This window comes from Zea mays, chromosome 1, assembly GCF_902167145.1.
Source record: "Zea mays cultivar B73 chromosome 1, Zm-B73-REFERENCE-NAM-5.0, whole genome shotgun sequence".
NCBI classification, from domain to species: domain Eukaryota; kingdom Viridiplantae; phylum Streptophyta; class Magnoliopsida; order Poales; family Poaceae; genus Zea; species Zea mays.
The window spans coordinates 197030275-197050535 of record NC_050096.1 but is presented as its reverse complement, the minus strand read 5'-3'; the positions used below and the strand labels follow the sequence as shown (position 1 = coordinate 197050535).

At 45.7% G+C, this 20261-nt stretch overlaps 1 protein-coding gene and 1 long non-coding RNA gene across 2 annotated transcripts; both read right to left on the bottom strand.

The window, feature by feature from the left end:
* Window positions 1-1585: 1585 nt before the first annotated feature.
* LOC103642718 (uncharacterized) lies at window positions 1586-3755 on the bottom strand. Its single transcript, XM_008665927.2, has 6 exons — window positions 3693-3755; window positions 3453-3524; window positions 2844-3017; window positions 2685-2757; window positions 2435-2493; window positions 1586-1982 (listed from the first exon to the last, which is right to left on the bottom strand). Exons 1-6 carry the CDS (start codon window positions 3753-3755, stop codon window positions 1686-1688), a joined length of 738 nt encoding a protein of 245 aa, XP_008664149.2. The 3' UTR covers window positions 1586-1685.
* On the bottom strand, window positions 3754-5045 carry LOC109943717 (uncharacterized). The gene is made up of 3 exons (XR_002266796.1): window positions 4968-5045; window positions 4398-4467; window positions 3754-3852 (listed from the first exon to the last, which is right to left on the bottom strand). It is a non-coding gene; the product is annotated as an uncharacterized lncRNA (long non-coding RNA).
* Between the last annotated feature and the right edge of the window lie 15216 nt (window positions 5046-20261).

The window sequence follows — 20261 nt, the reverse complement described above, 5'->3', positions numbered from 1 at the left end:
CCATGTATAACACTATCATTGTTTACAGCATTATCTAGAGTGAAGGAAACAATCTTATCTTCTATTTTCCGTGCAGTAACACATTCATAAGCAGCCTGTCCTATCACATATCCTTTGTGTGGAGGGTCTAACTCAAAAAAAATCAGCACACGATATTGCATTTTCCAATCTTTATCAATGTAATGTGCAACCAAACACATATAGGACAATGTTTGATTAGATGTCCACAAATCAGTGGTTAAGGAAATGAAATCCACACATTTAAGGACCTTTGCTAATGATTCCTTTTCAGACCCATAAATCCTTAAACATTTAGCTCTTATGGTCTTCCTACCAACAAATTCATACAACAGATTCATATACTTCATGAGAATATTAAAGCATGTGTGCTCAACCATTCTAAATGGGTACTCATGAACTATGATCATTTTGGAAATTAGTTTTTTTACTTGCTCATGATTGTAATCTTTAGGTGATGAGATAGTAGGGAGACCAGATCCAGATTCACCTATCGTTGAACGAGCAAAGTTCAATAGAGACTGATCAAGCTTCTGTTCGATATGCTTTTGATACTTGTCACAATTCTTCATATGCCTCGACAATGTCATTGTTGTTGACCCTTGTGCATAACTATAAAGCTTTTTACAATATTTGCACTTTGCCTTTAGTAATGGATTCTCTTTATCAGCCGAGTTTGGCACATTCACCTTATCAAAAACCTCCCAAACCTTGGATTTGCCTTTGCTGCCCCCCTCAACCTTAACTGGTTTATTCACCCCTTTACGCCTTTTCTTGACTCTATTCACATCTCCACCACCATCAGATTCATCAACTCTAACAACATCGGCATCTTTCCCACCTAGCACCGTCATCTCATCCACAGACATTTCATCATCCACTACTACAGATCATGCTATATGAGACGGTTAATTTTCAGTTATTAAGACGCTTATGAAGTGTCCAATTTTGATGGAGTCGCAAAAGATGTCCCACATTTAAGATGGTTATAAACCGTCTTAAAAGATATTATATAAGACAATTTTTAATTTATAACCGTCTGAAAAAGGTATTTGTTTAAGTCATTTTGTCCGATAAACCGTCTGAAAAAGGTATTTGTTTAAGTCATTTCGTCCGATAAACTGTCTTGAATTAGGTTTTTTTAAGACACTGCTTCTAAAGAGCCGTAGAGAATACAAACATTAAAAGTCATAAAGTATTTATCCAACCGTCTCAAATATCCTACAATAATAGACGATTACAATAGGAAAACCATCTTATTTAGGTGACTAATAATGGACGTTTTAGAAACTGTCTTATTTAGGAGACTGATATTAGACATTTTGGTAACCGTCTTATTAAGATTTAAACGAAATGACTTACACGGTAGTACATTCTTCAATTTATAATCATTTTTTCAGATATCATGTTATAATAATTTGAAAGAGAAATATACATACACATATATTGAACAACATTATAATTAATATAATATAAATAAGTACCATTCAATATATCATAAGCATTGTCAAACAACGCATACATAAGTGTACTCTAAATATAAACTAAAATACAACTGTTTGCACTAATGTTAAGCCTAACTTTATATGAATTAAAGTCTTCACACTTTTGCGACCACCAAATTTGAATTCTATTCTATGTTTTCCTGTACAACAAATAGGAGAAAACTAGACATAGCAAAAAGCTCCAAGCAGCACGTGGATGGTCTCAAAGCTGCCCTTGTGCTTCTCCCTGTTCTTGATGACTCCTACATGCCCGGTGTTCCTCTCGCCAGTCACCATGACCACGTTGCCGACGTCAAACTTTATGAAGTCCATGATCTTGTTGGTCTCCAGATCGATCTTGATGGTGTCGTTGGCCTTGATGAGCTGGTCGGGGTAGCGGATGGTGCGGCCGTTGTAGGTGTTCAGGTAGGGGATGCCTTTTTGGCCAAACTGAACAGACCTCACCTTGCAGAGCTTGAACTGCACACAAACCAATAGAAAAACAGTGAGCATTTCACATGCCATTTTCAATGTAGCACATGACATTTTCAATGCAAGCAGTGAGCAACATCTAGTAATAGTCCTAACGATTGTAGCACATGACATTTTCAATGCAAGACTTTCATGCACACAACATATACGGACAGTATAGCAAGGATAAGGTACACAGATCTACTAATGAAAAACAGCAACCTCACACAGCTACCAAGATCATCATGCTCAACTAGAACAATGAGAGATGATGTGTTAAATTGGCTGGCATTGCAAGCACGTTGTGCTGTTCCAAGACTTGACACAGTTTATCAGGTGATATACTTGGATCCATGACCTCAAAGAATAACTTACAAAGAGTTGATATGTGCATATAAGACCCTAATTACAGTTAACAGTGGGAAAGTACGAGGATCAAATAAATGGTACAGCAGGCTAACCATATTGGTCTCGACCGAAGCTGAGTCCATTGTAATCTGCTCGATTGTCTTCAGCCCCTCTAAGAAAATGAACCCAACAAGACATACAAGCTTCAATACCCAAACTCCACAAACAGAACTAACGTTAAGTTGACAAGCAAGCCAATTTGCAATGGAGCATAGAGCCTAGGGCCTAGATGCAATGGAGCAAACAGCAGTAAAACATTTGGAAATAAAAATAGTAATCCTCTCTCTAGTACTTAGTACTTACCATATTGATCCTTCAACATCTTCTTATGATAATCGTTAAGGTACACTGTTTGATCATAAATAGGATATTTAACCTACATCAAAAGTATAGTAACATGAAACAGTACCTTTGAGAATTTATTTAAGACTAATTTGACATAGGGAAGAAATGAGTCATTACAGAAGACACTGCTTGACATCTAGCTGCACATTCTTCCCGATGAACAGCTAGATATTCATTAAGCTTTGGAAGATCCTGCCTGCGGAATACATCCCAGACAGTAGCACCAGCCAGGGATCCTTCTGAATTATTAGTGTTTGGCTCCTCGATGTGTGAAATCGAGTGTTTGTGTGACTGCGGAATACATCCCAGACAGCAGCACCAGCCATGTGAACCTACAAGAGGAAACAGATAGCATTAGCCATCTGGTGTTTGTAACTTTTGTCATTAAAAATACTCAAGTTACTCAGCCGACCTTCATGAAAAACAAGCGCTCAAATCTAACCAGAACTTTGAAGTGAAAACTGAGTAAGACCAAACTTACCACATCGCACATGTTAATCATTAGATTTGTCATTGAATCACCTTTACCAAGTTCTTGGTGACTTCCATGTGCAATTAGCAATTTCATCCCTAATTCAGGTTGTAAGGCATCTATTATTGTTTTCTCTTTCCTTTTCCAAAATTATCCTGAAGATAACATAGATGTGACAAAATTAAGGTATCCGTTTGCTTTAAAAATGCAAAATTCTTGATGCATCAACAATAGTGCCTCTTGAGAAAACATACCTTATTCCCAATCACTGCTCCATCTGGGATTTCTAGCTTGACGCCAGGTTTTGCAGTGATGGTCACTTTCCCCTAAAGTTACAGAGAAGAAGTGTCATTACTCCATGACTTAAGCACTGTAAGATATGTGTCTTCATAAAGGAGCCATAACAAACAACATGGGAAAAGAAGCTGCAAATTGTTCCCATTAAGTTTCTCTACATCTTTTTAGCATGATACATGCGGTCTTCGAATAAATACATGAAACTTGTCATAACATTTCCTAATGTGCAAGAACAGGAGCAACAGAGGTCTGGCAACCATGACCTCAAAGGAAGGGTAGGCACACACCTGGCCGATCGAGTCCATGTGTGCAACGAGGATCTTCAAGGCTCACATCACCGACGCCATTGCAGCAAGCCTAACAACAGTCAAAACATGCATTAGGATTTAGGAGTCAACTAAAATAACAAAGAACACTGCATCAAAGAAAGAAAAAAAAGAAAGGGACATCATGTCTTCAAAGAACACGTCACAGCAGCGGCGTCCAACTCTGGAGAAGACACCAAACGACAATGGTTGAAGAGTGTCTCAGGCTATGGATGAAGGGAAAGGAAAGGTGGAGGTAGCAATGCTAGAGTGGGTCTATAGCTATATAACAATGATGATAGAAACGACACATTGCCACCATGTATTAAGCTAACTCCAAATAACAGCATGTTGCCTTACTTGAATTTGCTGTACTAAGACAATTATATAGGTAATACTGATTTTTCAACGGTCAGAGAATCATTAAACATATAGAACATCAGAGAATCATAAATTAACCAAGTCCAAAAATGTAACTCATGAATGATCCCTAGAACCCGGACCCCAAATTTCGCTTCAAGGTTGTAAGCACTGATTAGATATTCAGATAGAAGTAGGGAGGGAAATCATATTCAGTACAGGCTACAGAGAACACACCTTGCTCGGTGATGGAGACGGGGAAGCTCACTGCCTTGGCTTGGGTGTGCGCCACTTGGATGAGCTGCTGCTGTAGCACGAACATCAAAATCTTACATAATCAAACCAAAATCAGTAATATAATTAACTTGGTGCTCTAAATCGAACCTGGACTGGCCCTGCAAGAAAATGATACTTTTTCAGGGAGAAATTTTATGTGTTCCCTACAAGTCCCTTTGCTTGAGGAGAGATTGATCAGCAATGTTGTAGCTAAATGTTCAAGTGAAAAATTCCTCTCATCAATTTTGGACATGTAAGTTCTATATCCCTGACCATTTCATTTTTCTCTAGTAATTCCCTAACCGCACGATTCAACAATCGAGAATCAAGCTCACAACCAGCATTCTCCATAGATGAAAACATATCATCTGCCTCTTCCACCAATCCTTCTTTTATAAGACGAGAGTACGCTGGTCTAAGAGACTAAGACCCATCTAAACCCTAGCAACGCGCGCTACAATGAACAGCTAACACAGGCACATACATAATCGTGGGAGTGGGGGACTGGGGAGAGGACAGCGCAATCCATACCAGAACCTTGGGAGAGGAGATGGCGGACCATCTCGTCGGGGCCCATGCCGCACTCGCACAGTGCGGCGTAGATCTCTGCCTTGAGCCGGTTTTCAGATGCTCAACGCAGATGCACGCCATACCTGCCTCCTGGACAGTGCGGGTGGGGGCAGTTGCGACGTGGTGCGAGAGAGATGGGGCTCTGGAGGCAGGGCCGTGTCCATCGGTGTCGAGCAGGACGGCGCACGTACGGGTGGAGGGGAGCTTCTAGAGGAGGCCAAGCCTGCCGCGACGGTGGCACGTCAGGGGGCGAGGGGGAGGATGGAGGGGACGACAACGGGGTGGCGCAGAGGCCGCACGCAGCGAGGCAGAGGCGATGGAGGGGCCCGTGCTTGTCGCCATCGTTGTTGCGGTAGCGGTGGCAGAACAGAAGGAGGCGGAGGCAGCAAGGGTTTGGGTTGGGGGACCGGGAGGCTGAATCTAGTTAGGGTTCAGGTGAGGACTGCAATTTAGATGTTGAGTTTCCTTTGTTGAGTCCAAATATCTAAGGTTATCTCCAGCCGATGTCCTATTACATCCTCTATTTCAAATTTCACTCTACAAACAGTATCAAACAATATTATCAACAGTCACGTATCCATATTTTACTCTACCCGTGGGAGACAGTTTGAAGTCACCGAGTTTTTAAAGTTTGACAATATAAATGTAAAAGTACTGATATATTCAACATAGGATAGGTATAGCTTACTAAAGCCCTTGATGCGTGAATGATAGGAATTAAAGCAAAATATATGTTGTGTGACATTAATGATCGAATCACATGTTGGTCTATTTTACCATCTGTAGCAAGTTACAAAGATAAGTTTTACATTTTATATATATCATGAAACTAAGCTGAATTTACTATTTAGTACATTTTTTCACAATACGTCTTTTTGAAATATGATACGAAGATGGTTTCATATTTAGAAGTGTCTAATATACTCACTAACATTTAAAATAATCCATATAGTCTAGACAACTAATAATATCTTTATTTAAGATGGTTTCATATACACAAGTGTCTAATAAGCTAACCAAAATATAAGACAATTCTTGCAATCTTAATGACTCAAAAGGTATATTCATTTGAGACGGTTTTCAATAACAATCTGTCTTAAATCAACAAGAGACATTTCTTACGATGTAACTGTCTCAAAACACTTCTTTATTAAAGACGGATCTCCAATAAACCGTCTTATCTTACTCATCACCATATGATAAAAGTCGCTTTTATAAAATACATTGATATCTGTCTTAAAATGTGCGTCTTAAATAAGCATATCTCTAATAGTGATTCTTATCGAAGGAGTTGCTCTCTGAATCAGTCTCATCTCTTTCACTCCTCCCTTTCCCTTGCGCAGTTGAATGGACTGTTAAGGATTCCATCACTTAGCAATCTGCAAACAATACCAAGAAAGTGAATAACAAATCGTGATAGAGTTTGGTTCAGTCCCTTGTGCCTGCATTTCCCTGAAAAACTCGACATTCAGCTCAACTCCCTGGACGCATCAACAGAGAGCGTATACCTGTAGCCTGCTAGCCTACTGGGCGCTAGGGTGCTCGAGCTCTCGGCACTCGGCGTCTCGGCGGAGGAGGGCGGGCGCCAATGGCTGGAGGCTTGGAGCTAGGCCATTGGGCGCTGGACCTTGGCGACGACAGCGACTCGGCGAGACGCGGCGACGGTCGATGCCGACTCGGTGTCTCGACGAGCGAGCGAGGGGCCGATGGCTGAGGCCCAAGGGCGACTGGCCGCAAGATGAGAGTGGCGGTTGTGCGGCACTATGGCGGCTGCGGTGCCGGTGCGGCTCCAAAGTCCAAACCCTAGCCTAGCAGTGGAGTCTGGAGCAGCTTGTGCGGCCGTGCTGCGGGCGTGCGGCCGTCGCCCGTCTCAGTCGTCTGGCCGTCTATGGCCAAATGTGGTCACGTGGTGGGCTGTTTGCCTTAGTGGGTCACGGGTAGTTGGTCACGGCCCATCTGCGTATCTACACCATGCCTCAGCTCGCAAGCCGCTCGTGAGCTAGGCAAGCTAGCTCGGCTCGGCTCGATGGTACAACGAGTTTGCAGAATAGGCTCGGCTCGGCTCGGTCTAAGCTCGCGAGCCACTGCGAGCAGAGCTGAGCCGCGACGAGCTCAAGCTGGCTCGCGAGCCGCGAGCTATTTTTCCAGCCCTACCCTTGTTGTCTCACACCCCCACAGGTCAAGAATAGGTACCGCAGGATGAGGCGCATGGAGGATGCTACAATGTGTTCGTGAGAGGTCTAGGCCGTCGTCTCCCAATCAACTTTAGGTTGCTAGATCGTTGTCTTCATATGATGTAATTATTTATTTATTTTGTACATAACTCCTATTATATAGTAAAGATGTGGCATTCATTTTTGTACCATGAGTCATCATATGTGTAAGACTTGGTCCTAGCACACTTGGTGATTATGTTCACGCCCGGGTCTTGGTGCCCCGAAACCTACGTGTGACATGCCACCTCCGATTAATAATGGCAAGCAACTTCCTCTTCATTGTCTCCCTACCTTCAAAACTCAAAGTGATCTTTGCTTTTGCCATATCCATGGCAGCGGCAACCTCTGGCATGGCTGGCTTTTCATCACCATCAACAATTCGCAACACAATGAGGAGTGGTTGTGATGCACGAATACAATCTTGGACTGAGTTCCAAAAGTTTGTCGAAAGAAGTATCTTTGTGACCTTCTTTCCTGCTTCTGTGCTTGATAGCTTGGACCTAGTCCAATCATCACTAACAAAGAGGCATCTCAAAGCTTGCTTATGCTTATATATGGACTGGGGAGTAAGGAAAGCTGTAGCAAATCTTGTACCTGTAGGTCTCACTAAATCACTCCTTATATTCTCCCTCATGGCATCAAGAAGCTTGCCATGCCTATGAAGGTCGTCACTTGGCGAGCATGGGAAATGCATTTCTTGAACTCTCTAATTTTCCCATTGTCCTTAAGCATGAGGTCCAAACAGTGAGCAGCACATGGAGTCCAAAACAAGTGAGGGATCTTTCTTTCTAAAAGTTTTCCAGCGGCCTTAAAGTTAGCCCCATTATCTGTAACAATCTGCACTACCTTGTCTCTACCAATGGCATCAATTCTTTTCTCCACTAGTGCAGCTAACATTTGAGCATCTGCTATCTCACTTGAGGCATTGATAGACTCCAAGAAAAATGTGTCAGTTGGACTATTGAAAGGAAATTGATCAAGTGTCGACCCCTCCTATCTGTCCAACCATTAGACATAAGTGTGCAACCAAATTCAGTCCAAGCCAACTCATGAGTCTTTTTTTATCTTATCTACACTATTCTTTGTCTTCTCAAGCAATGGCACCCTAACATCATTATATGAAGGTTTCACATACCTAGGACCATATTGCCCAACCGCCTCAAGCATGATCCCAAAGGCCCTTGAGTTGATGACATTAAGTGGTAAGCCACACTCATAAATAAAATCAGCAACATACATATCTGTTCTTTCCTTCTCCTCCTTGTTCTTTCGCTGCAATGTAGTTTGAGTGTTGCCCTTGCAATGCCTCTCACAAACCACATCTTCAGGTGCTTTGCGAAGCATGGATGCAATTGACTTAGAAGATTTCGACGCATGTTGATTGTTTTGGCTTGCTTTAGCTGAGAGCCTTCTCTTTTGGGCTGTTTTGGAAGTGGGCTAAACAACTAAATGAGATGCTCTACTTCCCCTTCTCCAAATACTTCAACTTCATCGTCTTTATCACCTCTTTATCATCATCCAACTCAATGGGCTTCTGTCTAGCATTCTTCTTCAAAAAATCACTCATCTCTTTGCTGATTACCGATGTTGTCTTCGGGCACTTAGCAACATCACCATGACCACCAACAGGGTGCTGCTTCAACCTTCTAACACTTGCATGAACATTTTTTTACAAAGGATGCACTTCACCACATCTTTTTTGTTCAAATCCGGCCAATAATAATAGTTCCATGCTGGATCCTTCAATTTTGCCTTTCTCTTAGGATCTTTAGCTGGATCGTATGGCTGCTGGCTTCCTGACTCCCCTTGTGGTCGATCTACAAATGCATCTTCCATATCCCTAGAGCTTGTTGTGACTTGTGAGGGCGGCACAGGTTGCTGAGACTTGTGAGGGCGTGTACAGGGGCGACACAGGACTCACTAGAGCTTGCGCCTCCTTTGCAAGCTCAGGATTCACCACCAGACGCCTCGATGGCTGGAGGTGGGCGGCAGCTAGAGGTGGGCGCCTGGGTAGCGACCAAAGGAGGGGCTGGCGTAGGATTCACCACCTTGCAGAGGAGGGGAGGCGACCAGAGGAGAGCGGCGATCAGAGGTGGGGCTAGAGGTGGGCGGTCGGCGATGGCCAGAGGTGGGGCTAGCGGTGGGCAGGGCAACGTGTAGACAGTAGAGGGGCTAGAGGTGGCTGTTGGAGGTAGGGTTTATGGTGTGTAACGGACCTTTGTAGTGTTTGGGCCGAACTGGGGACAAGTCGGCTGACATGTTAGACCAAGTCGATGACTAGTCGACTAATATATTTCAGTCACTGGCAAGTCGCCCGACTTGCCAAAAAAGTCGAGTCGAACCCCCAAATCGGCCTCCCATGACCGACTGGATGACTAGTCGCTGACTAGTCGATGACTTGGAAACAGGGATCTTAACTCAACTCATCAATGCAATATTATACCACACCAGCTTATGTAATGCACCCAAAAAATCTTTCATTTAAATTGCTGGCGTTAGAATGGTGCACTCAACACTTGACGGGGAAAACGATAACGATTTGTACCGTGGTGCAGTCCTTGGTTCGTTCACCTCTTGCAGTTGTTTTTCCGAAGATACTCTTCCCAGGAAAGAATGTAATTCAAATATATACGTAGTATGTTAAATTTGACTATGATTGAAAGTTAGAACGATTAAGAAGATTTACTTAGGCGGGACTCGTTAGATATAGAAAATCTGGGCTCTCAGCGACAACTCAAGAATCACATAGTCTTGATAAATGCCCTTAATAACAATCAATATAAACAAGTTATGGATATATATTTTTTTGCTCCCATGAATAACAAAACTTGACATCTTGTTAGAGCTTAGAAAGGGAGTAATACAATCGATTGTAAATTGGTATATATATAAATTTAAGAGGAAGACTGATGGAAGCCTAGAAAGATATAAAGCTAGAATGGTGCCAAAGGCCTCTCTATTCAGCTACTGGCCACACCACACCATGGTACTCATCTCTCGCACCCAAATATATAAACCCCATCTCTCTTCGCGCCACCCCGCAAGTCAATCGTGTGTGAACAACAATTGCAAACACAAGGTTGACTTGTCCCTTGTGGTTCGGGTTGATGATGAGTGATTGTCAACTGGTAACACTCTAGGGTGGTCAGTGGACTGACCAGAGTGTGAGATTGTGCGGGCTCGTACTGATGGACCGGGAGCGGTGAAGGGCGAGTGCTGGGTCTTGACTGACGAATCAGAGCAGCCAGGTGACCAACCATAGTGGCTGACATCTGGGATACACACTTGTGCGAGGACGTGGTGGAGTGGACCGTGTTGCCGGCATGGTCGAGGACTGGCGGGACACGCGTCTGATTGTGGAGGACGTGCACGAGGTGCGGTGCTCACGGTAGGTTTGGTGGTTTGGGCCTCAAAACCACCCAGCGCTACGGATGCCTGAAAGTTCCCTTTGACCCGGGAACAGGATCTAGATGTCGCCTAGAGGGGGGGTGAATAGGCGAATAAAACTTATTACTTTAAAACTTAAATTCTTACTCTACTCGAAGACTTAATACGCAGTGGAGTGAGAAGACTCTTCGAGTAGGTTGCAGTGGAATCGGAGCTCCTGTCTCAAAATGTCCTGCACTTCAAATAAAGCTTATACCACGGATAAGTGTTGAAGTGCAGATATAAAATCGAGTAAGACAGAGAGTCAGGATACAATACAGAATAGAGCACACAGACGCAAGGATTTATCCCGAGGTTCGGCCAAGCCTAAAATGCTTGCCTAGTCCTCGTTGGAGTTAGCCACACCAGGGCTTGGAGTCTATTTCAACTCCTTCCTCCGTTTGCTCAGATCTGTCAGTATGACAGATAGAGCCTTTCACTATGTTGAGTTGGGTTACACCAAAACTGCGGCTGCTTACAAACTTCTTGGCAGCACCCCGGCAGAGTAACAATACGCTGAAGACCTTGCTCTAGCTCTTAGCAGCACTTCTCCTCTCTCTAAAGGCTTATAGCTGTGCCTTCTACACAAACTATAGAGATACACACAAGAGGGAGAGTGAGAATTGATTCGAGTGATGTCTACACTTGTTGGCTGCGCTTCTTTATTGCTTGAGGCACCTAGGGGTCCCTTTTATGGGCACAAGGGGCCTAGGAGCCGTTGGAAGCAATCCAGGAAGGCAAATCTTGCCTTCTGTCGGGTGGCGCACCGGACAGTCCGGTGCACCACCGGATACTGTCCGGTGCCTGATCTCCTTCCACAAATGGAGCAGTCGACCGTTGCAGTCCTGGAGCCGTTGGCGCACCGGACACTGTCCGGTGCACACCGGACAGTCCGGTGCCCCCATCTGACCGTTGGCTTGTCCACGCGTCACGCGCGGATTCCGCGGCCGACCGTTGGCCCAGCCGACCGTTGGCTCACCGGACAGTCTGGTGCACCACCGGACAGTCCGGTGAATTATAGCCGTAAGTCGCCAGACTCCTCCCGAGAGCGGCCTGTTCACAGGGGTTCAACCTGGCGCACCGGACACTGTCCGGTGCACCACCGGACAGTCTGGTGTGCCAGACTGAGCTGAGTCTTGGCTGTACACAGCCAAGCCTTTTGCACCTCTTTCCTTTTCTTCTTCTTTCTGTTTCTAACACTTAGACAAGTATATTAGTCCACAAAACCAATGTACTAAGTCTAGAAACATACCTTCTCTTAATTATTACATCTATAGCATTTGATATGCTTGAGCTTTGATGTTGGACTCATAAATCATCAAGTCAGCTTGACTTGATCTAGATTGACATTTCTTAGCTCCAACATCCTGCAAAGGTCACATAGAACATCTCCAAACATAGGAACAACCCAAACTAAAGATCAAGATGAACTTAGCTCTTTTGGGCTGCTTCCAGTTCTGGTTTTGACACTAGTTCCCCTTCTAGTGACCTTGATCTCCTTCTTAGAGCTTGATCTTGAGCCTTATGACTTACACCACATAACTGTAGCTGTTACCTCATTAGTTGTAAGTCACGTCCTTATGTAGTGATCCTTGATGTGCCGTAGCTGTTCTCAACTCGATCACCCTTGACTTTGCAAGCCTTCTTCTTCACCCTTGGCTTTGGGTTCCTCAGCCTCCTTGACCTTCTCCCGTGCACTTGGTACCTCGAAGCTTTTCTTGCCTCCGTCCTTGTTTTGATCAGTTGTCTCCGAGCTACGCACCCGAGTCTCACTTTATGCAATGTCCATCTTACTTGTGATGTCCATTATGTATCCATAATCCAGTTCTTGGACCATCACATTTGTTCACTTGTGTTGAACCTTGTAGGCTTTACCTTAAGCACATGTTCAACACTTAGTACACTTGTTAGTCCTTTAATTGAGTTGTCATCCAAACACCAAAACTCACAAGAGAGCTTTCAATGCCTGGTTTTGCTGAGTTTGGGCCTTAAAACTCGGCGGTGGTAGTTCCGGAGGGAACCGATGGCGGCACGCGGCGTGATCGCGGAGGGTGCATCAAGGCGAAGCAACTCCGTGTGAAGGACGTGGTCGTCGGATCGAAAACCTAGGATTTGGTCCATTTTGCCCCCGATGGACTGGATAGGCTCTATGTAAATAGGGGTAATTTAGGAAGTGAGAATAACTCTCTGTAAATAAGAGGGGAGGGCTGGTTGGTTCAGCATCCCTTGGCTGCCATTTGTTTTGAGCACTCATTCTAGAGCTCCTAGTTTTCTATCTAGGTAGACACCAGTTGAGCCGAGGGTTCCGTAGTGATTTTGTACTTCGATTGTGTTCTTGATTTTCAAGTTTAATCAGAGGAAGGATCACTGGTCCAGCCCACAGGGCTCTTTGACTTCAAATCTTAGTTTGTACCCTTGCTGAAATTTCTAAAGTTTTATAGTCTTGGTTTCTCCTTTTCCCGATCTTGTGTTGTTGGTAAAAAAACCTTTGATTCCTTTGAGAGAATTTGGTTTGGGGATTGATTGGTGGTGAGTTGCACTCTTTGGACCACTGCATACACCTAGTTGTTGCAGATGTTGGTCGCGATTTGAGAAAAAACTCAGTTTGAACTCGTTCTAGAAAACCCCAACAAAACCCCAATTTCTGCTGTATTTTTAAATCTGCGGGTGATTCATAAGTCAGATTGAGCTCAAAATTTGGGAAGATCTTGGAAACATATTTGCTCAGGTGTGTGTAAAATTTCATCTCAATTGGATTTCGTTTGGTTCAGTTTTGAATTCAAGAACAGAATTTCGTACTGCTGAAAACATCACTTGTTGACGATACTGTATTAGACCGTTTTGGACTTTTTGGTGTCCGATTTGTGATCTATTTGTTTTGCTGGTCTCATGTGAGCATTAGGAACGTTTTCTTATCATGAGATCACTCGTTCGCTGATGTGTTTATGGTTTCAGCACTTGCTTCATCTTAATTGAAGTGAAGTCTTAATTTTGAGTGTTTGGAGACATAAATCTGATTGGCTCTCATTCACCCCCCTCTGGTCGCCTTACCATTCCTACAATTGGTATCAGAGCCGGTTAAGGATTTCTCTTCCCTAATCGGTTCGAAATCCACGTAGGCGACATGGAACAAGGTGTTGGCAAACCTCCGTTCTTCGATGGGACCAATTACCCATACTGGAAGATTTGCATGTCTACGTATCTTTAGAGCATCAGTTACCAGGTTTGGGAAATTTGCCTCGACGCGATTTTCGATGCTACAAGCGACCGGATCATTCCAATTCAAATGGAGTTCCATGATTCAAACAACAAAACTTGAAACACTTTGTTCTCGTGTCTCTCGCTTAGTGAGTTTGAGTGAGTTGGACAACCGACTACAGCTCATTAGATCTGGTCTACCCTCGAGAGATTCCATGAGGGCAACGATCATCTGAAGACCAGACTGTTTGAGACGTACAGGCGAGAGTACGAGAACTTCACACAGTTGGCTGGAGAGACCATTGATTCCATGTTCTCCAGGTTCCAGTCAATTGTGAATAAGATGTGTGCCAACAAGGCACAGCTACCCTATAGTGATCATGAGAGAGCGTTGAAATTACTACATGATCTAGATCGGAGGGTTTGGGAGGTGAAGGTCTCAGCGATCATCGAGTCGCCCAACTACAAGACTCTCACCGTGGACGAGCTCTTCAACAAGCTCAAGTCCATAGAGATTGACCACCAGACTCGGGCCAAGATTGAGAACCCTAGTGCACCCACCATGGCCCTGGTCTCTAGAGGTGGTTCTGCTTCTAACTCCTCACCTGCTATGTTTTCTCTATCTTCTTTGTTGTCTATTACAGAGGAGCAGGTGGAGAACCTTGGGATGAGGAGCTGGCACTTGTGGCCAGCCGGTTCACGTGGTTCCACAACAACCGTATGAGCCGGCGGCATGGTGTGTCCAAGGACGGATGCTACAACTGTGGCGATCCCGACCACTTCGTTGCCAGCCGCCCCAAGAAGGGCAAATCGGAGTCTGGCCCGCGCGACCATCACTCTGGTTAGTGCAAGGGCAAGTGCTCCTCCGGCAAGTACAAGTCCAAGGGAGGACTCAACAAGGAGGCACTCAAGAAGAAGTACCTTCAGAAGGCAAAGATCAAGGAGTGTGCCTTCCTCGCCTCCCTCGGCGACCTCGACCATGACTCCGACGATGTTGTATCTTCCTCGAGCGACGAGGAGACTAAGAGGCGGGTTGAGGACAAGCTGAATGGGTTGTGCTTCATCGCCGACACCGTAGGAGGCTTCTGCACCATGGCACTTGGTGAGAACGCGGTCGGCACTAGCGACGATAAAGACATCGGCGACGTCACTACTTCTGAGGTATTACCTTCCGTCGATGATCTCGCCACTGAGATAGAATAGTTGAACGCTGCTTTGGCTAGTCAGGATAAGTTGCTTAGGTAGGCTGCTCATGAGAGGAGAGAGTTTAGATCCAAGTACGAGAGCACGCTTACGGAACTTGAGTCTGCTAGAGCTTTAGTTGAGGTGTCCGACGAGAGTGAATGTGATGAGTGCGCTCTACACATGTCAAAAATCACCACTTTGGAGACCAAGTACTCCACCTTGCTAGATGAGCGCGACAAGTTGAGATCTAGGTCTATCCTGTTGGGTGAGAGATGGTGTGATTGATGAACCTATGAGAGCTCCTCCTCAGAAACAAGTGTGGCTTCCAAAACCTAATCATCTTAGGAACACACTTGACATGTTTCCCGACATCTCTAGCGACCCCTTCCTAGAGCTTCTCAGCCATCCAAAAATAAAGCTGAAAGGGAATTAGGCTTACACCTAGTTCCTAAATAATTTTGGTGGTTGAATTGCCCAACACAAATAATTGGACTAACTAGTTTGCTCTAGTGTACAAGTTATACAGGTGCCAAAGGTTCACACTTAGCCAATAAAAAGACCAAGTATTGGGTTCAACAAAAGAGCAAAGGGGCAACCAAAGGCACCTCTGGTCTGGCGCACCGGACTATCCGGTGCCCACCGGACATGTTCGGTGCACCAGAGGACTCCAACTCAAACTCGTCACCTTCGGGAAATTCCAGAGGCAACTCCGCTATAATTCACCGGACTGTCCGGTGTACACCGGACAGTGTCTGGTGCTCCAAGGAAGAGCGGCCTCAGGAACTCGCCAGCTTCGGGAAACTACAACGGCTGCTCCGCTATAATTCACCGGACATGTCCGGTGTACACCGGACTGTCCGGTGTAACTGCGGGGCAACGACTACTTCGCACCAACGGTCACCTGCAACAGCAATTAATGCGTGCCAGAGCGCGCAGAAGTCAGGCACGCGCGTAGTGGCGCACCGGACACTCTACAGTACATGTCCGGTGCGCCACCGGACATCCAGGTGGGCCCAGAAGTCAGAGCTCCAACGGTCAGAACCCAACGACTTTGGTGACGTGGCTGGCGCACCGGACATGTCCGGTGTGCACCGGACTGTCCGGTGCACCATGCGACAGACAGCCCCACCAAACGGCTAGTTTGGTGGTTGGGGCTATAAATACCCCCAACCACCCACAATTCAAGTCATCCAAGTTTTTCCACTTCTCAACCACTTACAAGAGCTAGGCATTCAATTCTAGACACACCCAAAGTGATCAAATCCTCTCCAATTCCACACAAGGCTTTAGTGATTAGCGAGAGAGATTTGTCGTGTTCTTTTGAGCTCTTGCGCTTGGATTGCTTCTTTTCTTTCTCACTTGTTCTTGTGATCAAAACTCAATTGTAACCAAGGCAAGAGGCACCAATTGTGTGGTGGCCCTTGCGGGGAAGCTTTGTTCCCGTTTGATTGAGAAGAAGAAGCTAACTCGGTCCGAGGGAACGTTTGAGAGAGGGAAGGGGTTGAAAAAGACCCGGCCTTTGTGGCCTCCTCAACGGGGAGTAGGTTTGCGAGAACCGAACCTCGGTAAAACAAATCCACGTGTCTCACTCCTTATTCGCTTGCGATTTGTTTTGCACCCTCTCTCGCGGACTCTATTATATTTCTAACGCTAACCCGGCTTGTAGTTGTGATTATTTTTGAGAATTTCAGTTTCACCCTATTCACCCCCCCTCTAGGCGACTTTCAAAAGCCCCCCCACAAACAAAATCCACCCAAGAGAGAGGTGAGGTACCATTGTGAATATTGTGAGAGGGATGTGCATCTAGCTTCTTTTTGCTTTAGGAGGAAGAGAGATGAGCGACAGGTTTCTGAGTTGAGCAGGAAGGACATGAACCACCCCTCTCATGGTGTTCATGCTTAGCAGAGATGTCTTAGGAGGCCTAGAGGTGTTTTGCCTCTTGCCGCTAGGCCTTAGGCAGTGAGACCACGTGGTGGTCGTGTCCGATGGGATGCTGGTCGTGTGCCATATGGCCAAGGACCATGTGGCAGAGGCTTTGGTTCATACTTCCCCAGCGGACCACAATTTCCTTCTTGTGGTGATCACTTCCCTTCGTGACCAGGGATGTTTGGTGTTTTTCCTAACACTTTTCAGGGGCAAATGCCGCAGCACTAGCATTCTTCACAGTTTACTTACCCTAGTGATGTGCCATTTGCTCACCCCGGGTCTTACTATTGATGCAGGACGGAGGCCTAGAGAACACGTGGCTCATGGATTCCGACTGTTCGTGCCACATGACCGGAAGCTCAAAATGGTTCTCCAGCCTCGACCCCGTGATTGGTAAGGAATACATCACATTTGAGGATATGTCAAGAGGTAAGGTTGTTTCTCGTGGCACCATTCGGGTGAACGAGAGCTTTATTCTCAAGGATGTTGCTTTGGTCTCGAATCTGCATTTCAATCTGCTTTTAGTTTCACAACTCCTTGAGGATGACTATGAAGTGCGCTTTAAAAAGGGCTTATCTCGAGTTTTGGATGCCCGTGGGGATCTTATTTGCCATATTTCCCCTTTTGGTCAAGTTTTCGGTGCTGATTTTTCACATTCTTCTGGCCCTTCTCGATGTTTGTTAGCAGGATCTTCCTCTTCTCTTTGGAAGTGGCATAGGAGGCTAGGTCACTTGAGCTTTGATCTTTTGTGTTGTTTGAGCTCACTTGACCTCATCCAAGGATTGCCTAAATTAAAATTTGAGAAAGATCTTGTCTGTCACCCTTGTCGTCATGGCAAAATGATTATCGCTTCCCATTCCCCAGTCACCAAGGTGATGACCTCGCATCCTGGCGAATTGCTTCATATGGACACTGTTGGTCTAGCCAGGGTTTGCTCTTTTGGAGGGAAGTGGTATGTGCTTGTGGTTGTGAAAGGGAAATGTGCCCTTGGGCCATTTCTAAGTATTTTGGTGATTGAGTGCCAACACAAGTGCTTAATTGTTAATCTATGCCAATTGATGGACAAAGTGCAAATCAAGAGTAAAGGTATGTTTCTAAGACTTAGTACATTGTTTTGGAGACTAATGTATTGTGTCTAAGTGTTAGAAACAGGAAAATACCAATTTGGAAAAGACTTGGCTAAGCAGCCAAGACTCTGCGCAGTCTGGGTGCACCGGACTGTCCGGTGGTGCACCGGACAGTGTCCGGTGCGCCAGGCTGGCGACTGTCAACTGGCTGCTCTCGGGAAGCGATCAACGGCGTATGGCTAAAAATCACCGGACTGTCCGGTGGTGCACCGGACTGTCTGGTGAGCTATTCACAGGCGAAGTCATCGCTCTCGGGAAGCGATTAACGGCATACGGCTATAATTCACCGGACTGTCCGGTGAGGCACCTGACTGTCCGGTGAGCGAACGGTCGGCCGGGCCAACGGTCGGCCGCGTAATCCGCGCGCGACGTGTGGCCGAGCCAACGGTCAGAAGGGGGCACCGGACTGTCCGGTGTGCACTGGACAGTGTCCGGTGCGCCAACGGCTCTGGATCTTCAACGGTCGGTTGCGCCACAGAAGGAAAGAAATCTGCACCGGACAGTGTCCGGTGGTGCACCGGACTGTCCGGTGCGCCAGGCGACAGAAGGCAAGAATTGCCTTCCTGGAATGCTCTCAACGGCTCCTAGCTGCCTTGGGGCTATAAAAGGGACCCCTAGGCGCATGGAGGACAATATCAAGCATTCTCTAAGCATTCCTAAGCACCAAGACTTCAATTCCGCGCATTCGATTCTTTGTGATAGCAACTAGAGCTCCATTTGAGTAGAGAACTCTTTGAGTTGTGTTGAGAGCTCATGTTGTGACTTGTGTGCGTGTTGTTGCTCTGATTTTGTGTCTTGTGTGTGTTGCTCATCCCATCCTTACTTTCATGCTTCTTTGTGAACATCTTTGTAAGGGCGAGAGGCTCCAAGTTGTGGAGATTCCTCGCAAGCGGGATATAGTAAAGTGCAAGCAAAACATCGTGGTATTCAAGTGGGTCTTTGGACCGCTTGAAAGGGGTTGAGTGCAACCCTCGTCCGTTGGGACGCCACAACATGGAGTAGGCAAGTGTTGGACTTGGCCGAACCACGGGATAAACCAATGTGCCATCTTTGTGTTGATCTTATTGTGGTTATTGTGTTGTGCAAGAACTCTTCTCTAGCCACTTGGCTTTATTGTGCTAACCCTTAATCAAGTTTTGTGGATTAAGTTTCAAGTTTTTATAGGATCACCTATTCACCCCCCTCTAGGTGCTCTCAGGTTGTCGATGACTTCTCTCGCTACTCTTGGGTGTTCTTTATGATGACAAAGGATGAGGCTTTTACTCATGCTCGAGATTTGATTCTTCGGTTGCAAAATGAGTTTCCTAAAAATGCCATGAGAGCTATACGCAGTGGCAATGGCACAGAATTCAAAAATACTCAATTTGCAACCTTTTGTGCTTCTTTGGGACTCGAGCATCAGTTTTCCTCTCTGTATGTGCCTAGCAGAATGGTATTGTTGAATGCAAAAATCGGACCCTTGTTGAGATGGCCAGGACAATGCTTGATGAGCATAGGACTCCTAGGCATTTTTGGGCCGAAGCGATCAACACTACTTGCCATGTGTCCAATCGCATCTTTCTTTGGGCTTTTTTGAACAAAATTTCTTATGAGTTGCGATTTGGACGGCCACCCAAGGTCAGTCATTTTAGGGTATTTGGCTACAGATGCTTTGTGCTAAAATAGGGTAATCTGGACAAGTTTGAATCCCGGTCTTCTGATGGGGTTTTTCTGGGTTATGCATTACATTCTCATGCTTATCGTGTTCTTAACCTAGAGACTAACCACATTATGGAGACTTGTGAGGTTACATTCGATGAGACTGCACCTTGTCCATCCCCTATCTTTGAGTCTCCAGGTCTAGATCAGATGGGACAAACCATCTTTGTGGAGGAGGAGCACGACACCGCTAATTGGGTTGCTCTCAAGCCAACTCCACAGGCCGCCCCAGTCGAGCCTGCTTCCACTACAACGGTTGATGGACCCGACCCCACTCCTTCCACCACTTGGGGTCCGCTCGAGCCAGCTCATGCTGAGACTAGAGGAGTTGAAGCTGCTGTTGAGGGGGAGGCCACTTCCTCAAGGGAGGCTCCACAGCATATTCAGCGCCGTCACCCACCTCAGCAGATGATCGGGGAGCTTCATGAGTGAGTCACTCGCTCTAGGTCACAACACATTTCTCATTTTGCTCACTCAAC

Coding starts and splice junctions, on each gene's coding strand:
- LOC103642718 (XM_008665927.2), bottom strand. CDS start 3,755: ATGGTTGCCAGACCTCTGTTGCTCCTGTTCTTGCACATTAGGAAATGT. Junction 3,525..3,692: donor AATGTTATGACAAGTTTCAT/GTATTTATTCGA, acceptor CTGTAACTTTAG/GGGAAAGTGACCATCACTGC. Junction 2,494..2,684: donor GATGTTGAAGGATCAATATG/GTAAGTACTAAG, acceptor TCATTTTCTTAG/AGGGGCTGAAGACAATCGAG.